General features: G+C 45.2%; 1 protein-coding gene across 1 annotated transcript in view; it reads left to right on the plus strand.

The window, feature by feature from the left end:
- Positions 1-24301, plus strand: part of ncam1b (neural cell adhesion molecule 1b) — a 71177-nt gene that overhangs the window by 11092 nt on the left and 35784 nt on the right. The window contains exons 2-3 of the mRNA XM_056611743.1: positions 20390-20464; positions 21014-21223. Coding sequence (XP_056467718.1) covers positions 20390-20464; positions 21014-21223 — 285 coding nt within the window. The remainder of the gene's footprint in view (positions 1-20389; positions 20465-21013; positions 21224-24301) is intronic.

The following is a 24301-nucleotide window of genomic DNA, read 5'->3' on the forward strand; positions in this document are numbered from 1 at the left end:
TGGTCGGGGAGGTGTGTGGGAGTGAGCTCTCGTAGTGTCATAAGGAGGGGCCTCGTCGGACCATCTGTCGGCCTCGTCGTAGGGGCGATTGTGACGACAGTCCACGCCCCGATCGGGCGTCTCAGCGGATGCAGAGTGCAACCTTGCTCTTTCCCTCGCAGAGGACCAGCCAGGAGTTGTATTGATCCGTGGCGGGCGTGCGGTATCTGTTCACGTGGGTTTCAGTCTGGCCTACGGTCGTAGCAGACACTCGAGCTGACCTCGATGCAACTTTAATTCAATTAGATCCATCTTTTAGGCGTCCATTGTCTGACGTTTTCATTGTGTGTGTGCAATCACCGCGGCGATCGCCTTTCCTCCGTCCCACCCTCACCCCTCGTCGCGTTTGCGAGGGAGCGAGTCGCGTCGTGTCATGTTCCTCAGCCAGCCTTCAAACACTCTGGTCGGAGTGGCAGCGCCGGGGCACCATCTGTTGGCCCCGTGCTTAACAGAGTAACGACAGAGGCCGGCGCCCTCCCGCACCCGCCAAAAGAGAGGGAGAGATAACGCCGTGACCTTTGACCCTCCTGGAAGACTCCAGCACGCGTTGAGTTACCCGGCGTGATATTTACACTTCAGTGCTTTGCAGCCTTGGCAGACACTTCCAGCGGTGCTTTGGTGGGGTCGTTTCACACAAAATAACACTATGGAGGATGTCGTTGTGATGTTATTGATCTCCCTCCTATAGAGGCATGAGCCCTCCCCACTCCCCCATACCCCTCTTACACACTTTTTGTAAGTTATACGCCCTGGCACTTAATGTACACACTTATCGCATGCTGTACGTCCTAGTACTTAGCATTGTGTAGCATCTTATCCTAGCTATCTTTGTTGTATACGGGGAATGGGTTAACCTAGCGATTGTTAGTGCTTGGCACTTGGTTCAATCCTTACTTGGCAGACAGCGATTTATTGTTTCTCTTTTTTCTGAAAAATGCTTGTTGCAAGTGTCACAGAGAGGTATCCAATCCGTAGACAGTTTGCTTAAGGACAGAGAGTGACCCCGCCCTTCTGAGAGGGGCGGCGGGGTTTTGTTACGGCTGAGCGCCGTTCGTTGCGGTGTGGAACACTGGGGGATATGGAGGTCGACCCAGACTTGCACTGTCCTCCCCCAACATGCATCACCGTGCGACATCGCTTGACAGCCCTCAGATCAGCACTTCCTATGTGGGTGGAATCCTACATTATTTATGCAAGTTTCGCTTTAGGCCCTCATCCCAGTTGACATTTGCTGTGAGCAAATGGCCCACAGCCATCGCATTAGGAGCAGGCTGGCGTAACAGTAGTGCGTTTAGAATCTCTGATCACGGTGTTGTTAATGTTGACAACTGAAGAGAAGATCTTCACACAAAGCTTTCTGTTCTATTCCGAGATGTTTATTAATGAAAGTTTGGGCTTCGTTTATTTAGGCACACCAGAGGAATTAAGATGACAAAACAAACTTTCAGGAGCTGGGGCCAGGCGCGGAGGCGTTCAGTGCGGTGTGTTCCCTGCACATATTATCTTAACACTCCTCATTTAGATTGAGGGCTCCTCAATCTAAATGAAGTGAAGTTCTAAGTGCTGCGCTTGTCTTTGTTGCCGGTGAGAGATTCTTTGCCCACGGTCTCTTTCACACCGTGTCTCCATTCATTTAGAAGAGCAGAAATTGTGTAGCAGCATGGGGCTGCCAAGCCAATTGGCAATTCACGTTGGGGGGAATCTGAGGCCTGCTTAAACATTTCTAAGTGGGGGGAGGGGTGGGTTGCTGGGGGCTCATACATTATGCTTGTTGCAGTAGGGGGGTATTGTTTTGAGGTTATTTCCTTTTCCGAGCTGAGTCAATACAGAAAGAGTGGACTCAAATGTGGCTATTGATACGACCACAAATCGAAAGCGACTTTTGGCAAATCGGAAAAACCCTCCGGTCCCGAAGAAAGGAACCGTTGGCCACACAGGGCTTTGTCAACACATGCATGTAAGCCCTGTGTTTGCCCGAGAGACTGCTTGCTTTCTAAGGGAAGACTGACCTAGTTATTATAACTCTAATTATTATCACTAGACCATGTAAGGAATGTCATAAAAGTGTGAGCTGTGAAATTTGAAAGCTGGAATCACTTTTTAAACATGGAAGCAAGTGTAATCCTTTATTTCTGTGGACGGGGGAAAGAAGTCGACCTTTTTCTTTCAATAATTACAAAATTATTGGAGTTTGAAATTTTGCTGCTTGCAAATTGTATCCAGGCCTTGGGAGGCCTAATGCAGAGGTGCAGAGAGCTGGCTGTTTGCAGCCAATTAATCTCGGATCATCAAAAATAAATTGCTGTATTCCGATGACTAAGACTGTGAAACGTTGCCCAATGTCCCGTGGTTCAAACAAGATATTTATCTCTTTTCAACATTGGGGGAAATATTGAATGTCAAACGGGTTTCGTTGCTGTCTCATGAGCCAGAAGGGAAGACACAAGCATTGACAAACTAGAATCCATGATCCAAATGACAATGGCTTTGATTTCTTATGTTCTGTTACTGCTCAGAAGACTGATGCACAACCAACCGCTTTCATATTGGTAATGAACATTTAACATGTTGTATAACTCGTTCCCAGACTAGAGGCAGTGTCTCTCATTGATATTATCGTTTCTATTTTCTAGCATTTTCCGATACAAACTGCAATAGACCGATATTTGTGTATTGTTCGTACATTTTCATCGATTTGAGATCAGAACAATGGGAAGATAGTGTTTTATTTCTGTATTGTTCGTACATTGTCATCGATTTGAGATCAGAACAATGGGAAGATAGTGTTTTTCAGGCTGTATTGCTTATCGATTGAAGGCAGTATGGATTCCTTGGGATGCATTTCAGCACAATAGATGCGCAGCAATCGTTCTGCTGGCCGTTGCTGGTTGCATGGATGGCTGGCTGGTCCCTCAGCTGTGCAGGGTACATGTATCTCTTATCAAGGCTATTTCAGCTATTTAACGTCATTAACCCTTTAAAGCTAGGGTAGGCAATTCATTTTAGAAGCTATTTCTTGTCGTATTTGTTGAAATGTCCTCGCATCCAGAGAGTAATCAATAAATCAAATGCTCTGATGAATCGAGAGAGAAAAAAAACAGTATCTCTGGCAGTCGCCTGTAATAGGCCTGTAATAACCCTAGCCAATCATTTCATCAGGCCAAATGAAACGATTGGACTGCCTACCTGTCAGTCAACCTACCTCCCTGGCTACCCGTGCGCGCTCTGCCCGTACGCTCAGTGCACGTGAACAGAGTCTACCCCAAGGCCGGGGAGACCCCCTTGCTAAAGCTAGCTCTCGGCGGAGTGGGTTTTGAGGAAGTCCTAAAGGGCGGATGTGGGATATTTCCGGTTGGATACTTCCAAAATCTTGCCTACTCGGGCGAGTTTCTCCAAGTTGCCTTCCCTCTCTTTATAATTACGTGCTTCATACTAATTAGTGCGACACCTGTCCGACCTGCTGTCTCTAAGCATCACTGTGCTCCATTCACGGGGCACGGCCGAAGTGACCAGACACCCTGTGTGTCATCCTCACAACTTTACCAAACCCTGACATAGTGTTGGGCTTTTTTGCTCCTCTGTGCCTCTTCTACTGTCTGGCCTCTTCCAAGTCGGTACATCCCCCTCCTCCCCTCGTTCCTCTGTTGATCCACCCCCCCTGGTGGAGTTGCAGGCAGGCTTATCCGGCCCCCCAGTGAGTCTGCCTCCTGAATAGAGCCACAGAGAGAGCTGTGAGGATGTGCCAGGCGCGGACTTCTGTACGGTCCTTGGCAGCTTGTGGCTGAGTGGTCAATGTGGCTCCCCAACCCCTCTCCTCCCTCCCCCTTTCCACATTCTCTCCCTCTATCTCTCTACCACTCTGTCTATCTCTCCATCCCTCTCTCTATCTCTCTCTCCATCTCCATCTCCCCTTTGTTTTCCCGGTAATTAGCAGATGTGGATGGTGATTGTGTGTGTGTTTTTTTTCTTTTTGCTGGGACAGAATATGCTTTATTGTGCGAGGGCCGAAACGGCTATCTCATCATGCAGCAGCAGCGAATAATGAAGTATGCTGGCTTGGCTTACATCATCATCATCATCGCAGGAGCGTGTGTGTCGTGACTCACCATCTCTGGATGGGCTCCCGCAGACCCACCACCGTGCCGGTGACGCTCTTCCCAACCCTCCTCTCCCCTCCCCCCCCCCCCCCCCCTTCCTCCCCCCCCTCCTCCCCCCCTCACTGCAAATGATTTGGTGCTTCACCCAAGGATCTGAAGAACACAATTACGGTTAATGGCAGACTCGCTGAGCCCGTGATTGCTCGAAAGACAAAATATTTCAGCCCCATGAACGTATATTTTAATCGTCTGCGTAATTAGGAAGCTTGTTCCCCTAATTATTTCTGCCGTCACATACTGTGCCAAGTTACCTTTTCGCTAAACGCCGGGATTTCCGTTCCCGCACGCCCCGTTTTCCCCTGGACAACAACGGACAACATCAAAGTGGGCAACTTAGCCGTGATTAATATTACTTAACACAACCTAGAATTAGTTATTCATCGATGACAAACCTCTTTTTTCCCCCCCGCCGCAAGGATTACGCCGGCCTCAATCCGCGGCCTAATTGCGTTAATAAGCAACTAATCAACCTCTTTCTGTGTTTTTTTCATTTCACGAGCACTCTCTCCTCCCCTGTTCCACCGCAGCCCCCCCCCCCCCCCCCCCCCCCCCGCTGGCAGCAAAACATCCGCCTTTTATTTTTTTGTGGTAGCGTCCTTGCATCCAGCCCCTCCTAAATGCTGTCTCATTACGGCCCCGGCTTGGTGTGGCATGATGGGCCCCAGACAGGCGCACCCAGGGCCCCCCCCCCCCATCCCCCGCCCCCACCGCCCCCGCCCTCCCAGGGCTGCGGTGTGCAGCTGAGGCAGATGCTGAGGGGCACTTGGTGCTAAATTGCCAGAATGAGTGCAGATTCCGCTGGAGTGCACTGCTGCTTATTGAGTTCGCTCTGGTCCTCGATGAGGGGAGGGGGGAGGGGAGAGGAGGGGGGGGGAGGAGGGAGGAGGCTTCACCCAGCACTATACGGCGGGCTGTTTATGTGTTTGGATTCGTATGCGATAACGTGGACAGTTGGGGGCAGTGTGTGTGTGTGTGTGTGTGTGTGTGTGTGTGTGTGTGTGTGTGTGTGTGTGTGTGTGTGTGTGTGTGTGTGTGTGTTTGTGTGTGTGTATGTGTGTGTGTGTGTGTGTGTGTGTGTGTGTGTGTGCGTGTGCGTGTGCGTGTGCGTGTGTGTGTGTGTGTGTGTGTGTGGACGGTGGGGGGTGGAAGAGGAATTGGTTGTAGATGTGAGGTCGGGTGTTGCGTCTTAATGTGCATCAGCCCGGGGACTGGAGATGACAGCCGTTTCCACATTTGCCACGGCGGTCTTTAGACGGGGCTGAGGGGTGAGGCGTAGTCTGCTGCGCTGATCAGGGGTGAGGTTTAAATCACGGCGCTGTCACAGGTGGTTCTGAGACGCTGGTGAGCACACCTCTCAACACTAGAGTCAAAGTCAGAGGGTGTTATGGAAAGTGTAGCAGTACGAAGCAGTCATTTAAGTTGAATTATTATGACATGGCAAGGGTTATGTATGCACACACGATAAAAGCACAGAACAGTGATAATAGCCTACGTTAAAGAGTAAAAGGAAAAACTACAATAGGGAATGAGGTCATTTTATCGCAAATCTCGACAACTTCATAATAGGCAATTATTTTAGGGGAATTAGGCAGAGAAATTCAGGCTACTACTTGGAAACAAAAACAAAAGCAAGTACATCCACAGGCTAGCGGTCTCCAGCCCACTCCGTCAGCTTTGTGCTTAGTCCCCTGACATGTTTGTTCATCCTAATGTGTGCAGCCCCGTTACATAACCTGTAAACATCCCTCTTATCTGCGTGATAGAAGTGTTTTTCTCTGCCCTCTTTCAGTCGCTCGCACAGCGCGCCCCCACCGCCACAAACCCCCCCCCCAGGCGTGTCCGGTGACTGGTCGGAAAAAATATTAACATATCATCCATTAAATCCCCAGACTGTTTTTGTTGTGCTTTCATTTTCCCTTCGTTGATTGGATTTAGACGTGTTTGTTTAAGGTTGGAGCATCGCAAAGAAGATGGTGGGAGATTGGCGATTGGCCGTTGTGGTGGTGGAGGTATGGATGGCTGCTTTTGCTGTGGGGTTATGTAAAGCACCTGCGCTTTGCCTCAAATCAATGTCTCCCTATAGATCATGTGATTTCAATGTTCCCTTGGAAAAATGGGTTTAGCACACAGCGCCTGCACCTGGTATCGCCTGAAACAGGTGTTTAGAGACAAAGCCTTTGCCCGAGGGGTGGTGGTGGTGGCGGCGATGATGATGAAGGTAGAGTGTAGGTCCCCATATTGACGCCCCCTTAATGTTGATTCATTCGTAGGAAGGCTGTACTGTACCGACCAATCAAACCCCGGTCTGGAGAACAGAGGGGGAAGGGAGGGGGAGGGGGGAAGGGAGGGGGAGGGGGGAAGGGAGGGGGAGGGGGGAGGGAGAGTGAGGAGGAGGAAAAAAAATCGAGAGAGGGAGGGATAGATGGGGAGAGAGAGAGAGAGAGAGAGAGAGAGAGAGAGAGAGAGAGAGAGAGAGAGAGAGAGAGAGAGAGAGAGAGAGAGAGAGAGAAAACACGTTTCCATAGCAACTGCCAGCAATGAGTATAACCGGTTGAGAATCATGAGTAGCAAGCAAATTCTGACTTGTTTCTTAAAAGCAGGCTCTTGGATGCTTTCAGTTCAGGAGTCGACGCTAATTTATTATTGAAACTCAATCAGTGCTTAACATTTGCATTTGTTAAGAAACTGATTTCAATGTGAACTAAATACATCCACTTGCTACTTTTTTCCATTTTCCCTAAAATGATCATGATGTACAAAGATCAAATCATTCCAGTCCATTGGATTTTTAATTTGCAGCACTAATCAGGTGTGTGAAATGTAAAAATGTAAGGCTTACATTTAAACCAAATAGCATAAATGGTTTAGGTAATCGACTTTATGATCTGTATAGAAAATGCAAGACTTTAATATTTGTAAGTATGTAATGTAATATTTAAGTTTCTCAAAACTGTTGACCAGTTGAAACATTTTGAACACTATGTCTTTTTAAGAGAGGAGTGCAAGAGTATACAAAGCAAACAATCAGTTCCATATACACAAATTCGAAACTTTACCTAAACATGGTCTTGTCTTCTAACACTCTTAACATTTTCAAATCAAATCCAATTAACTTATTGAGATCTTTGTTTGTGTCTGTATTTGCAATCAGTTTAATAATTGATGGTCAGTGTCTCTGAGTGATGTGGTATAGTGTGCGATTCCTTAGAGAAAGGCCTCTGCTGTGCTTAATGCTAGCTGGCCAGAGCTCTCGTTCCAGGTCTCCTCGCTGTGTGGTTCCCTGGATCACAATTAGTATGGCCAGAGACCTCGGGACACAGTGAGACTCAGACTCCCTCAGCTCCCCAGAGAGTGTGTGTGTGTGTGTGTGTGTGTGTGTTTGTGTGTGTGTGTGTGTGTGTGTGTGTGTGTGTGTGTGTGTGTGTGTGTGTGTGTGTGTGTGTGTGTGTGTGTGTGTGTGTGTGTGTGTGTGTGTGTGTGTGTGTTATACTGTGTGTGTGGGTTTCTGTGTATCTGTGAATGTGTGTGTGTGTGGGTGTGTGTGATGCTGTTTATGTGTGTATGGGTGGGTTTGTGTATGGGTGTGTGTGCCACTGTTTGTGTGTGTGTGTAAGTTTGGCTGTTTGTGTATGGGTGTGTGTGTGTGTGTTTACAGGCTTGGATAATAGATAATGAGTGCGATCCCACAGTGAGCGAGCGTTGGAGTGGGGTAGGGGGTGAGGGCTGCTTAGCACCGGGTCCCAATGACACGACCTGCCGACTCTGCATGAATTAACCCCTGCATCATGCGTAGCTTCATTATCCTTATCACAACGTATTGGTAGCAGTAGCAGCAGTAGAGCTGTTGATAGCGTACATATCCTGCAGCCAGGGTAGCAGTGTGCTTGTTATTGCTGCGGCAGGATAGTGATTGCATTATAAGTGTTCTTATTATTTGTATTATTTGGAGAATAATTCATGTTGTGGTTCTTGTTTCTCAAGCAGAAAATGGGTAGTTTCAGTGTTGATTATATTATTGCTAGTATTATGATTTTTGGGTTGTTATTTCTGAAGCAGAGAATTGTGCGTTTTAGTGTTGATAATATTATTGCTAGTGTCATTCTTGTTGTGTTGTTATTTCTGAAGCAGTGATGTGGTAGTTTTAGTGTTATACGTATTATTGCTAATATTATTCTTGCTGTGGTCCTTTCTGCAGCAGGGAAGGAGTAGCCTTATTGGTAGTATTGTCGTTGTTGCTGCAACAAGAAAGATGTCGTATGAGTATTAGTGGTAACATTACTTTGTTTTATTATTATTGTTGTGGGTGTTACTGCCGCTGTATAAGTATTGGTAGTATTATTTGGTGCTGGCTGTAGTAGTATTAATATTTGTAGTATCATGTGGTGCTGGCTGCAGTATTAGTATTGGTATTTGGTAGTGTTATGTGGTGCTTGCTCCAGCAGTAGTAATATTGGCAGTATTATGTGGTGCTGGCTGCAGTAGTATTAGTATATGTAGTATTATGTGGTGCTGGCTGCAGTAATATTATTGATAGTATTATGTGGTGCTGGCTGCAGTAGTATTAGTATTGATAGCATTATGTGGTGTTGGCTGCAGTAGTATAAATATTAGTAGTATTATGTGGTGCTGGCTGCAATAGTATTAGTATTGGTAGTATTATGTGGTGCTGGCTGCAGTAGTATTAGTATTGGTAGCATTATGTGGTGTTGGCTGCAGTAGTATTAATATTAGTACTAGTAGTATTATGTGGTGCTGGCTGCAGTAGTAATAATATTAGTAGTATTATGTGGTGCTGGCTGCAGTAGTATTAATATTAGTACTAGTAGTATTATGTGGTGCTGGCTGCAGTAGTATTAGTATTGGTAGTATTATGTGGTGCTGGCTGCAGTAGTATTAATATTAGTACTAGTAGTATTATGTGGTGCTGGCTGCAGTAGTAATAATGTTAGTAGTATTATGTGGTGCTGGCTGCAATAGTATTAGTATTGGTAGCATTATGTGTTGTTGGCTGCAGTAGTATTAGTATTGGTAGTATTATGTGGTGTTGGCTGCAGTAGTATTAATATTAGTACTAGTAGTATTATATGGTGCTGGCTGCAGTAGTAATAATGTTAGTAGTATTATGTGGTGCTGGCTGCAATAGTGGTAGTATTATGTGGTGCTGGCTGCAATAGTATTAGTATTGGTGGTATTATGTGGTGCTGGCTGCAGTAGTATTAGTATTGGTAGTATTATGTGGTGCTGGCTGCAGGGAAGTGTACATTGTGATGGGAGACTGACAGAACATGATAAGAGCAACTCCATCTGGACTTCATGATTACAGCTGCGGGAAGAAATCAGTGTTTCCCATCTCAAGCCACAGAATCTCTCTTTTCCGTTACACACTGGGCACACACACACACACACACACACACACACACACACACACACACACACACACACACACACACACACACACACACACACACACACACACACACACACACACACACACACACACACACACACACACACACACACACACACACACACACAGCAACAGCAGCAGCAGCAGCAGCATTGAGGTGCATTGAGGCAATGATAATAGACCCGGAAGGAAATGGAAATCAGAATAGTGAGTGTTGTTGTCCTGTAGAGCAGCTTTATGTTGTGTTGCTTGGATAACACGGTAAATACTGAGGTACAATGGAGATACACAGTCCTCCTGGCAAATCAATGAGTCCAGGTATTTCTCTACATCCTGACAGTGCAACCTTCAGTAAGGAAGGATCATTAATATGTATAACCCGCACTTTAGCTTACACGCCCTAATCCTACTCTGCCTTGTGGTGCAGTTGTTGCACACGCACACACAAACACACACACACACACACACACACACACACACACACACACACACACACACACACACACACACACACACACACACACACACACACACACACACACACACACACACACACACACACACAAACGCGTACCCAAACAGAGACAGACAGACATACACATGCACGGGCACACTCACGCACACACCCACACGCACACAGAAGAACGGGCACACAGAGACAGACAGTCATACACATGCACGTTCAAACACACACACACACACACACACACTCACACAGCGGTTTTCATCAATGTCATGAATAATTAACACAGCCAGATGCCACTGTCATGAATTCCAGTGCTATATTCTTGCTTCCTGAGTGTCCAGGATGTACTCTGTGTTTGCCACTGTGCTCTAGCTGTGTAAGTGTGGATATCTTATGCTTATTGGCGATATAAAACACACGTGGGCTTTGTTTTGAAGCAGTGGTAGTATGGTGGTATTCAGGACCCGGTTCAGGTCCTGGAGACTCGGTTAGAGGAGCAGGAATGAAACCGTTGGAGGAACATCTTGCTGTTGCCACATAGACAACAATTATTTCTCCATCGGCTAATGGGATGTGTGCTCTAAAGGTTGTCAGCATCAACCCTCCTCACTGAAGTAAATTTCCTCCCCAGCCATGATAATTAAATAAATCTGAAAGATTAAACCCACTCGGATCTGTTTAACGCTCTTGTTAGAGAGACAGAATTATGTCATTCTCTCTCGCTCTATATCTCTATACCCCCTGTTGGCTTTCTCTATCGCATGCTAATTTTTATTTTTACAATTTTAATCCATTACATTGAAAGAATGTCCCTTCCTTCTTTCGATCCGACATACAAGGTAAAATTGAATCTACAACCAAGGTTAAAGGAACCTGGCAATTTCCTGTGGATCCGAGCCTTCGGGGTATTGGTGGGGCCAAGCCGGACAGACAAAGCACTCCGGTCCGCTCTACGTCGGCCCCATTGAGGGCTTTATGAGAGGGCAGCCGAGTTGGGCTAAAACGCTAACAAAGCTAGCACTGACATTTAGGTATGCTCGGTTTAGCAAGGCCTTCAATACTCCTCAAGGTACTAAAAATACATGGTTCAAATCAACGCATAACCTACCCAGTTCAATCTCTGCGCTAATGTTCTCATGAAAACATGTTGTGTATCGCCATTAACGTCCTAGCAGTGAGACGTTGACAATGTTGGTGCGCTGCTTTAGCACGAAATGCTACCGCCGTGAGGTGGCAGCATGCGCGGCTATGGCTATCCATGTTTCATCTCCATCCAAAGACAGAAACACCCAGGGTCGGATTTGCCAATTAAAATGAAAGTTGTAAACTGAACTGATCTTGGGGGTGTCTATGTCCCCCCCTCACCTAAAACCCCTTTTGCACTAGTTTTTCCTCCAAAATACAAAGTACACTTACACAGTGAGGCGCCTGTAGGTTTAGACCAAGTTGTTCCACCTAGGAGCACATACAGAGAATAACAAGTGGTGCTCATGAAATCACTGTAGAGGGAGAGAGATAGATAGATAGATAGAGATAGATAGATAGATAGATAGATAGATAGATAGATAGATAGATAGATAGATAGATAGATAGATAGATAGATAGATAGATAGATAGATAGATAGATAGATAGATAGATAGATAGATAGATAGATAGATAGATAGATAGATAGATAGATAGATAGATAGATAGATAGATAGATAGATAGATAGATAGATAGATATACGAAGGTAGATCCATGCATGCATGCACGCATACATGCATACATATACACACAAACAGACACATAGAGAGGTAGATAGATACTATGTATGCAGTGTATGTGTAGAGAGAGAGAGAGAGAGAGAGAGAGAGAGAGAGAGAGAGAGAGAGAGAGAGAGAGAGAGAGAGAGAGAGAGAGAGAGAGAGAGATACTTTTTTAGCAACCTAGAGATCAGATTAATAATGGTAATAGGCCCAGACAGTAGTATTGGGAGTACTAGAAGTAATACAATAAGATAGTAACTAGATTAGAAGATAAATAATATTTAGTATGCCTTATATGGGTTCATACATTTGAACCCATATGTATGAGCTATGGGCTCATACATTTTTATTATATAATATTAATAACATGTATCACAATCATAATGTATGTTTGTCTCTATCACAAACTAATAGGCTGGGGATAATGTCTTCCACTATTGACCAAATCTAAGCCTCCTCCCACATAGAGGTTCTCCATCCGTCCTCATGCTTCTGAGATAACCGTGCATCCCCTTCACCCCTCCCTGCTCATGGCTGGAATTGCCCCCAATCTGTTTGCCATGGAAGATAAGGTCCTGGGTCGTGTGTGTGTTGGTGTGGGTGGGGGCGGGGGATGGGTGGGTGGGTGGATACGGCCTAGGACCTCTCCACTTTACTTTCATTTGGGACGTAAATTTCCCAAGTATAGCTACGAATACTATGTCAGAAATCATGCACCGCTTATTGGATTAGAGGAAACAAAGGAAATCTCATTATGCCAACAAAGCCATTATAACAAAATTATGTATAAAGCAATTTCAACACACAAGCTCTCTGACAAAAGCATTTGCACATTTCATTATTGCTTAATGACAGTGTATGCCTTAAGCTTAATCACAGTTTTGTGTTAAAGAGAACCTGAAAACCATGATCTCTCACTATTAGAAGTCATAACTGTACTCTGGTGCAAGTGCCCAAGTGTCATACTCTTTCCTGTACCGGAAACATTCTTAGCGGTGTAGTAAAGTGTAGCAAAGTGCACATTCCCACAAGATAAGCTGTTTCTGTGTCTGACAAGTTCTAACCGTAATTTTATTTATTAAATGTAGCATTGATGGATAAATGCATTTCCTATATAAACAAACCTCCTGTAGATACACAATACAGTCAAACCCCTTTTTGAAAATGTTGCCATGCATTTAAAATGGATTTTCTAATTTGTTCCCTTGAACGAGGAAGTGTGATGGTGGGTGCTACCGTGCAGATCCTCATCTTAGATGTGAAGCCCTGCATCCAATCTAATTCTACAGTTCATGTTTTCCTTCAATCTAGTGACTGTACCCAAACAGAACCGGGACGCCTCGGATATTGTGGAATTCAAATTCATGTGATCAAAGAAGATTGTGTTCAAATAAGAGCTCTGTAATTGAGTCCAACACCTTCATGTTTAAACAAACACCTGATTGTTTAAACATTATGAAGCGAGACCTCAGTTTGTCTGATCTGTGCTATACAATTTCTTAAATTCCCTTATTAATCACCTTATTCCTATTAAAATGTTTTCATTAAGAAGGTACTTGATCCAAAGCTACGCCCAAGGGAGGTTCAACAAGCAAACAACTTCAAGGAGCTTTGAGTTGCAATCTACCGTATTCCGTAGAAACAATCTACCATATAGCTACAATCTACCATATTCCATAGCTACAATCTACCATATTCTATAGCTACAATCTACCATATTCTCTAGTTAGAATCTACCAGAATCTAGAGCTACAATCTACCATATTCTGGAGATACAATTTAATATATTCTGGAAATACAATCTACCATATTCTGGAGTTACAATCTATCATGTCTATGTAAAACAATGCTACTGTAATTTAAGCGTTTACTGGGGTGGCAGTGGCTCAGGTGGTCGAGCAGGTTTTCTGGCAACCAGAATGTTGACGGTGCCATCCTGGGGCTCCTCCTAGCTAGAGTGTCGAGGTGCCCCTGAGCAAGACTCCTCACCCAAACCACTCCCGACCAGCTGGCTAATGCCCTGCGTGGCTGACACCGCTGTCGATGTGTGAATGTGTGTATGAATGGGTGAATGAGAGGCACAAATTGCAAGGCGCTTTGAGTGGACACTGGACAGAAAGGCGCATTCTAAATGCAGTCAGTTTACTATTTACCATTGCCGTGTATTGAATAAATCCTATTAGCAAAAGCCAAGGCGTAGCGCCATAAAAAGAACATTCTCATGTGGCGCTTAGCAAGAGTGGCATCCCTGGTATTAGCAAAATCATTATTTGCATAACCACGGCGTAGTTAAGAAAACATTGGCTGCAGACAACCCCGGAATGGAAATAGATTTTTATCAGCTTGTTTCGTCTTAAATGTTTCCGAGGAAACAAGCCGATAAAAATCTATTTCCATTTGGCTCAACATGGTGTCTGCAATGTCATCAAGGCAGGAGAGGAAGCAGGCTTAAAATCACAAATTATCTTGATAACACCGTTGGGGTGTCTTCTAAGTGTGCCCTTCACGCCCATAAATCCGGAAGATCAATATATGTCCCTCTTGCATCCAGTCCCATCCCCCATGAGGGTCCTGTGTTACTGGAGATGTGCTCTGACTCGTATCCCAGCAGCAAGAATGGCGTCTTAACAATACCACATTCCAGTCTCTGTTATCACCATGTATCGGAGATGGTTGTATACAGACATCAATACCTAATGTTTGTATCGTTGCTGTGGACATGTCGCTGTAGCTGCTCGTGGCTTTTTAAAAGGAGAAGGAAAAAAGGTCTTTAGGGGCACACCCATTAACATGCAGTTATGTAGCCAAGCAATTACTGCTTGGCCGTTTGGTCAGCGTCTCTCTGAGGCTCCCTAACCGAAACCCGTCCCCACTAGCTTGTTAGAAGCTTGCTAATGTATGAGTTGGGATGTCCTAGCTTTCCCGGTTTGTAATGATTTACGTGGAAGAAGCCACGATCATGCAAGCATCTGAGGAGACCAATTAGTGTTTTTAACTTTGATATAATTTTAAAATACACCATCACCGGCAGATGTGTGCTAGGCTTTTAAGATTCTCAGTGAGAGACGTGACAGTGACAGAGCAAGAGAGTGATATTCTCCCAAGGAAATTCCCTATGGATTTGCGGCATTCCTTTTGACAGTTTGCTCACATGAGGTGAATATGAAAACGGTTTTGCATTGCTGTTTTTTGCAGATGAAATGCAATACTACGAGGGGAACAATGTTAGTGTGAGCTTATTTTCACAGGTTTGAGAAAATACGAACAAATATGTTTAGATATATTTTTACCTCCATCATTATTCACAGGATGAGTCATCAGGGCAGCTCACTCTGAAATCAGGGGCTTTGGTCCTTTGTCTGGTACAATAGATGGTCAAGCGACCTTGCATGCTTCAACTGACTGAAATTAAATCAAGAATACTGTTTTGTTAGAAGCATATATTGAGATAATAATAGAGTCCTTAACACAACCCCCCCAACAGCTATTTAAAAATATGTTCCCACAAATTATAAATGTCATGGAGCAAAGAATCCACCACGGTCATCACAATAAACGAGTGATGCGTATAGTATTCATAATGTGGTATAAAGTTGTATGGCAGTATAAATTATAGTACCAGCACATAACGTTGTTGCTACGCCTCGGGCTCCAAGTTCCCCTCGTATAAAAGCCAATTTCAAATCAGCCTATAATGATGCATTTCTGTGTCTGTACAGCACAGCTACAGCCTCAACTAAAGTTGACAAACATTTTTCCTTTTGCAGATTTAGATCCTGCACTCTAACAGTGAATTCAAGCCACAGGTTTTACCTTAGCCGAACTTCAAAACATTTGAACATTCTTCCAGGAAAGTAGGCCTGCTGTGCTCTTTGGAAAACGCTATTTCACAGAAATGGAGCCACCAAGGGTGTGCAAATTCGTCAGGCGAAGCCTTCACACCAAAAAATACAATTTATTTGATATTGTCACTGCCTCCTTTTATTTGATGTAGAGACATCCGTTGTATGAAAGAAGTGTGTCTGAGTCAGACTGCATTGATGGCTTGGTAAAGTGTCGTTCATTTCTTCACTTCACGGCAGACCTTGAAGGCTGAGTCGTGGTGATGGCTGCCAGGCGTTTTAATGAAAGCTGTGATGGCTCTACATTGTGACATGGGGACGGTCTTGAAGCACGGAATGTCTTTTTTCTGTTCAGGGAGGGTTCTTGGGGTGTGTGTGTGTGTGTTAGTGTTGTTCCCATTCCAACTTTTTGACTTTGAAACGTTACCAGCTTTGGTTCCGTGATATCGACACCAAATCGATACTATAGCATACCAATGATAGCCCAGTGTTTCTGGAAGAATTGCAAAAATTGACATCGCGTCTATTAAAAATATATATATTTATTGACACTTTAACTAAGAACATTATTCTGTTCAAGACACATGGTGTCTTGAACAGAATTGCAGAATGAGAACATTATTCTGCTCAACACACCATGTGTCTTGAACAGAATAATGTTCTTAGTTAATTCGTCAATAAATATTCTTGAATTTATATTTTTACTTTAATTTCTCTTGAACTTATGTTTTAACTCAATAGAGTAAAACCGACTTCAACACTTTAACATCGTTATCAACATCTATTGATGCTTTAATATAGCCAAGGGCCTAATTCACAATTTTGTATAAAAACAGGACCAGGGGTAGGTTGAACATCGCCCAAGGACTTTTCTAAGAGTTTCACGCTGTATATCTACTTTAATATCTCTTCAACTTTATACATATTTCTCTAATTCGTAACTATGTTACCACTACTTTTCTACTGTTTCTGTGCTGCAATGCAAAAGTATCGCTTGGACCATCCCTTGAACATGATTGGGAGCCATGATTTGAAAACATATCCAGCCGATTCCACACTTGAAGCTGTAGTTTGACCCTGTTGCCCTTAACTCCACATAGCCCACTTACTCCTGCTATCTGTCATAGGAATCCAAGAGCCTTGATAAACACACTCGGCCCACTAAGCATGCCCACTTTGCCAGAGTCACAGTAGTTATTTTTCACTGGACGCTGCCTGTGTATATTTCCTGTGTGTGTGCGTGTGCGTGTGTGTGTGTGTGTATGTGCGTGCGTGCGTGCGTGCATGCGTGCGTGCGTGTGTGTGATAAAGATAATTTTGTCGAGACATGATCTCCCCTTACTTTCGGCCATGTTTTTGTTTTTCAACCACAGCATTTTAAAAGTAGGCTGAGAATCATGACTAAGGCATAATAAATATACAGGTCTACCTCCATTCTGATGTGATAGCCAAATAGTATGTGTTACACAAACAGTTTCATTTACCTCTGCCTTTCCCCTTATACTGGTTCAATTTGACAAGGTCAGCTATAATTGAATCAGACTTTTGGATCAGGTGCCACACAGTCATGGTGCTGCTCTGAATTTAAAACAGAGGAGCACATCCAGCCCTTCATTTGACAATGTGTAACAACTGCATCGGAAAGGTCATCCTCATCCGTAATTTCAGACATCTGTTGCATGGGCTTTGTGTTCTAAGCGTCCTAACATATTTTGCTGCTTTTGGCAGACTTTCATCTCAGCTGGAACGTGTTACTCTATATTCTCATCACTGTAGTGATTGATTGCACATAGCCTATACTCATTGCCTGAATCTAATCTTTTGCATGCTTTGATGGATACTTCCGGTTTATTCTGTGAGGCACTCTATTTTTAGAGATTGTGTTCACAGACGTTGGAGCTAATGTTAGTAATGCTCTACTAGTCAGAAGAATATTCAGACCAATGTTTTACATTTTTTCGATGTTTGCAAGACTTGCCTTTGTAGCTTGGCTTATTAGCCTTATTAGAACTTCTAGTCTGGATAACCGAGCTAAGCATTACTAACCTAGATTAGCCTTTCTAACCTAGGTTAACATTACTGAGCAGTATGATCCTGGCTGGCCTAGGTTAGCATTAGTAGCCTAGATAAGCTTGACTAGCCGAGGTTAGCATTATTAGCCTAGGTAAGCTTGACAAGCCCAGGCTAGAATTACCAGGCTAGGTTTGCTATAAAATATCATACATTATCCTTCGTTAAGCGATTGTTTGACCATCAGTATTCTCTTGGCTAAAGGTTCCCATGAGACGGTGATACCATATGCACAGGAGCTGTCTTTAGATGGATGACAACATTAACTGCCATCACCGTCTTACTATAGAAGGAAAAAAAAACCAAGGACAGTAAGGTGACATACTAATGAGATGGACCGCTGGCAATTATCCACACGGGCAAAGTTCAATCCATGCCTCCTTGGGATGTGTCTTCCACACTGGTTCCACACTCGATCCCGGGTGTCGACATTACACAAACCTCTCGTAAGATGTGGAGAGTAACGAAAAGGAATGGTCAATTCCATCGCCGGCATGAGAAATACAACCATAAAGACTCAGATCTCCCCCATGCTTTGTTGCTTAACGACAACACCACATCCTTTCGCCATCACTTTGTATCGCCCCTCTATTCATTACCCAGGCAATTTCCCCAAGTGAGCGTCCCATCGCAGCCATCCGTCAGAACGCAGACTGACAAACCATTAGGGCGCCGATGCCTCAGATCTGTCTGGTGCCCCCCCCGCAAGAGGCGAGTCAGAACTCAACACCATCTTACTGCTACACTTCTGGGTATGGGAGGGGGGGGGGGCGGGCTGGGGGGTGACTGGTGCAGTGGGAGATGCACGCCCTTGGGCGGTGTTTTCTCTGCCGGCGTTCTTCTCCGTGGCAGGGAGGGGAAGGCAGAGCCGGTTGCAGACAGTGCTCTAACTTGTGTGCCCCTGAGTCTGCGACTGAATATTGATGAGCAATTAACGCAGAATCATAAAAAAAAACGTTGTGTTCTCCTTTAATTCATTTTCCGACCGGGATCGATGAAGTCTTTTTATATCTGTGTCTGACTCTGTATCATCGAGTCTTTCTGAGATAATCGTGAATCGGGAGCCCGGGGGTGTTGGCTGGTGAATGTTAATACATTTTCTTAATGTCGTTATGACCGGACCACCGAATGACCGGACCACCGAAAATGGGGGCGAGTTGGAATGCTATTGAAGAAGTGATAGAGTGGTTATGGTCAGGGCAGGATGTCAAGGGCATCACAAAGCCCTTGCTACTGTGTCTCCATCCGAACGAATGAGCATCACTTCTCCTGATATCATCTGGGCAGCGTTTGCTAGGCTGGATGATCATGAATCCTTGTGATACAAAAAAAAGGATACTTACTACTGTAGGTTTCTGTTAGGCAACTCCACCCCCTCACTCTATCGTCCTCAAAAATATCCTCGACTATATCCTTGATCCTGCCCCGCTGGCCATAGTTATAACCCAACACTTTGTGTGGGATAAAGTACTTCATCATACCTGTTTGTGAAACCCGCCCCTGCCTTCTCCCAGGAACCACAAGTGTGCAAACACAACGACCAGCCTCCAGATGGATTGCTTTTATTCAAAGATCTTTTGAGGGTTTCTGATAAAAACCTGTTTGAGTAGCTTCGCCTGACGACAGTGGGGCTTTATGCTCTGACTGTTGTATGTTTCCTCCCCTTGCCTGCATTCCACCTGTATCATTACCTCAGGCAGAGTCGTGATAATCGTACTGACACCTGGCGCAGGATCAAATGAACCGCCGCTCTTTTTATCCCACAGATCCAATGTGACAACCGTGATAAATAAAACTAGTCTACCGGTTTTACCCCAGAGGGAAAATGCGAAAAGTTACCTCTTTAATATCTCTCTGTGTGGTATAATTAAAGCACTCTGTGGCCGATAAACGTAAACACTCGTGATGTGATTCACCTTCCGACGTCTACCCCTCCTGCGTTCGAATACCGAAAAACATTGTAATACTCATTGCATTGCTTCGGCTTGTGTTGGCAACGGTACCCATCATGAGATAGAGAAGAAATTCAGCACAACATCCCAACGTACCTCTTTTTATCAGACATAGTTCAGGCACACAAGCTGGCAGGCTGCCTTGGTGACCGAGTGTTGAAAGTGTCCGGGATCGTTTTGAAGCTGAGTGCTTTCCCCTCTCCTTGATGGAGTCCAACTTGGCCTGCTGCTAGGGGGGGGGAGGGGGGGGGGGGGTTGTAAAATGTGCCAGCTTAAGAGCTGACCTGGAATTATGTTGTCACACTCGATGTGTTGAATTCGGCTCTGTGGAGGCTCATTGTGCTGGGAAGCCACACTACCGCACACACGTTGGGAAGAGGCTTAGCGCACTCTGACCCTGCGGGCTGGAGGCCAGGTGAGCCTCATGGGGGAGAGGGGCTGTGGTGCACACACGTTTACCTGCTCACCGTCTGTCTAAGCGAGCGCTCACTCTCCAATCCCACCGTCGCCACGGCGACATTGGGAGTCGGCGCTCGCTCAGATGGCGTTCAGAAGAGCTCCCCCCGAGGCTCTCCGCCCGAACACCAACGGTTGGAGCGTATGGAAGCTAATGACGGCCATCCTATCTTTCTGGAACATATGGCAGCATGCGCCCACTACTGCCTGCCTGGTTCTTCATCTGGCGCCCGTGTTCTCTTTGTGTTCGCAGTATCTCTGGAGGTTCAGATCACCCCCAGCCAGGGCGAGATCAGCGTGGGAGAGTCCAAATTCTTCCTGTGTGACGGTAAGGCAATATCAATTTAAAATGGGTTTGTTTGTGTGCACTGAAACACTGAATGAATCCCAGTGTCTGCCGCGGTTCACCAGTATTACAGTTCTGTGTTAGACACGTACTGTTATTGTTTTGGAGGATTTGAATTGATAAAGGAGGGAATAAAATATTAATGTTTAAAGGTAGGCAAGGGCCTTTCCGACATATTTCCGGTTATCTTTTCATGCCATCCTTCTTCTTTACTCTCCCCCCCTCTCCCTCCCCCCCCGCCTCCTCTCTCCCTCTCTCCCTCTCTCCCTCCCCCGCCTGCTCACCCACTCCCTATCTTCCCTGCCCCCTCTCTCTCCTCTCCCCCTCAAACTCTCCCCTACCTCCTCACCCTCTCATTCACTCTCCATTTTCCCCTCTCCTCCTCTCCTTCTTCCTCCTCCCCCTCTCCCTGCCCCTTCTCCCCCTCTCCCTTTCCCACCTCCTCACCCGCTCCCTGCCCCTCTCCCACTCTCCCTTCCCCACCTCCTCACCCTCTCTCCCTCTCCCCCCTCTCCCTATCTGTGCGTGCAGTCGTGGGCACCGCCACCAAAATCGAGTGGTTTGGCCCCAGTGGGGACCGAATCGAGCAGAACCGGCCAGACATCACGGCCACGACCACCGATGACAGCTCCAGCACCCTCACGCTCTACAAAGCTGGCACGCACCACGCCGGCACCTACAAGTGCGTGGCCAGGGATGGGGAGCGGCAGGCGGAGGCCACGGTCAACGTGAAGATCTACCGTAAGCCACGCACTGCCTACACCCATGTATCCCATGTTTCATGAGCCATCTACTGCCTACACCCAAGTATCCATGTTTCATGCGCCATCTACTGCCTACACCCATGTATCCATGTTTCATGAGCCATCTACTGCTACCCCCATGTATCCACGTTTGAGTGAGGCCAGGCCTTCCTTCACTTCAACCATGCATCCACTTTGTAGTCATTCGCCTGTATTTGCCTAGTCTGTGAACCCTGAGTCCGTTTTGTGGGGGCTGATTCCTACTACGTAAGAGCAGACATTCTGGGGGGCCCGCAAGGACAGTTACGACTTCTTCTGCGGTTATTTCCACAGTGGCCAGTTTACAGTAGGGTCGGGAGTCTCTTGGCACCTCCCGATTCGATTCGATTCCGATTCAGAGGTCAACGATTGGTTTCTAAAACGATTATTGATGCATCTCGAAGCAATTTTCTTTTTGCTTTGCTTTGCTACTCAGTTTGCAAATCACTTCCTACTTTCCTACCTTATCTAATATTTTATCAGAGAAAAAGCTTTTGTCACAAAGATGACTTTCTATGAAACTTTCAATGCAATAATCAATGCAGCTTGCATTACAACACACTAGGGAATTAGGTAAAAAATAAACTGATTTATTTATTTTTTCTTTCTAATCTTTCTTTTCTATGTCTTTAAAGAAAAAGCTGCTCTTAGTCAATTATATGAATAAGAACTTGTTTGTCGTTCTTTTGTCTGGTTGTGAGTTTGCGTGCATGCTATGCGCAATGGCGTCCAGAAGAATCAGATTGGCCAATTAAATAATTTTAAAACTCCTCAAATTATTTCTCTCTGTCGAACAGAATGTTGCCGGAGGCGAACAAATTTAATTCAATTTGTTTTAATATATATATACATTTTCTTATTTTTTTATTCAGATTATTAACTTATCCGAATCGAGACAGAATCGTTCTACACAGAATCGCGATGCATCGAAGAATCTAATATTTTTCCCACCTCTAGTATACAGGGTGTTCATCTGAGACCTTTACAGACACTCTTTACAGATAGCAACAGCTGCCAAAGTTTGTGTTCTGGTCGATCCCACCCTCTGGCGATAGGATTGGTCGAAACAAACACAAATCTAAAGGAAGTGAACATCCCCGTTTCCAAAGGCTTTAGTTGGTCCGCCGTCAGACGTTAGCTGGTCCGCCGTCAGATGTTAGCTGGTCCGCCGTCAGACGTTAGCTGGTCCGCCGTCAGACGTTAGCTGGTCCACCGTCAGACTTTAGCTGCTCTGCCGTCAGATTGTAGCTGGTCCGCCGTCAGACGTTAGCTGGTCCGCCGTCAGACGTTAGCTGGTCCGCCGTCAGACGTTAGCTGGTCCGCCGTAAGACGTTAGCTGGTCCGCCGGCAGACGTTAGCTGGTCCGCCGTCAGACGTAAGCTGGTCCGCCGTCAGACGTCAGCTGGTCCAACGCCAGACTTTAGCTGGTCCACAGCCAGACTTTAGCTGGTGCGGCGTCAGACTGTAGATATGAATCAAAAGCCTGATTTGAGAGACATTTATCCAAAGTAGCTTACAGTGAATAGATGATGCATGTCAATAAGCACGCAGGTAAATGGTTGCTCTTCTTGCTCAAGGGTACCCCTACCCATAGCTAGTCCTCAGACGCTTGGGATCGAATCCAGCACCATTTTGTCAGGGAGTCGCACACACTTACAACTAGAGGAAGTAATCCAAGTGTGTATGAACTCACAATGCTCTAACAGCTGGTGTAGGAAAACAAAAACAGGATTGATGAACGAGGGAACATTCTGTTTAAGGTGCACACTGTTTAAGGTGCACAATGCGCGAGAAGCAATTCAGATTTTCTTTCTCTTTAAGCAAAGAACAGAATTTCATGCCGTGGATGTATTCCCACCAGACCATCATGGCTGACTAATAGCACTGCACGTTCGACTTCTTCTGCCGAATTGGCTTTCTGTTGTTGTCAAATTTTCTTTGAAACGTGATCGGTACGGAGATTTCCATTCACAAAGAGTGCATCTCGGAAGAGGGGGGAATGGAGTTGACGAATACTCAGATTTAATTTGAAAAATAACATGTTTATTAAAACGCAATTATTAAAAGATTGATATTTGAAAAAAGTGGAAAACGTTGAAAATCATATTGCTTTTTCTTTGTGGCACAGCTGATTAAAAAAATGTGTCAAGCATCAAATGATAATAGAATTCGAATGACTGCATGGGATATTGACAGTCCATCCATTCATCTCTGAAGAAGCGAATCGTGGCCTCGTTCAAAGCCGCCTCCGTTTCGCTCCTGTCTTTTGCGTTGCTATTGTCAGTGTGCTCACTGACGCTTGAGGAGACCACATGTTTTTGGCACAGCTTAGTTGGTAGAATCCCTTGGATTGGAAAGCCTGTACTGCAACCACGATCAACAATCAGAGGCCGACCTCAGCTGGCCGAGAGCGCCTTTCAAAGCCCTGATTGCTCTTCATTATGTCTTATTGCTCTGCTGTGATCAACAAGCTCTTGATTAGCTGAAACTCATAATTCATTTGAAGAATGATAATTAACCGAGCGTTCTTGTTAGAACCTGTTTTGAGGGCTATGATTGCTTTTTTGCATTTTTCGACATACCGCTTTTGGTTGGACTGTTCAGTGTTCGCTGCTAATTCAACCTCACTCACCGCTAACGACGCCTCCTTGACAGCTAGTGCTACAGCGGGACCCCCTTCATGGGTTTCTTTAGGGGTTCATATCCTGTTTCCAGTGGGATCTCGGGAGTGTTTTCTTTGGTGGGCGGCCGTCTAAATCAACACAACGTGGGCCTCTGAAGTCGATTAGCATCTTTAATGTTAAGATAAAGGCTCTTAATCAATAAACCTGACATTTCTTCAGCGGTGGGCTGAGAAAGTATGCCTATTGAAACCTGCATACTCTCTTCTGCACGGTAAAACCGACATCAGCCTCAGCTCTGCTCCGGTAGAAATGAAATGTTTCTCTTTCATTACGTATGAATGAAAGTATAACAATACAGGAAAATAATCTCATGGACAGTTACCTTTTTTATTATTTAATCAATTTAAGCGGTT

This window comes from Gadus chalcogrammus, chromosome 16, assembly GCF_026213295.1.
Source record: "Gadus chalcogrammus isolate NIFS_2021 chromosome 16, NIFS_Gcha_1.0, whole genome shotgun sequence".
Taxonomy (NCBI): domain Eukaryota; kingdom Metazoa; phylum Chordata; class Actinopteri; order Gadiformes; family Gadidae; genus Gadus; species Gadus chalcogrammus.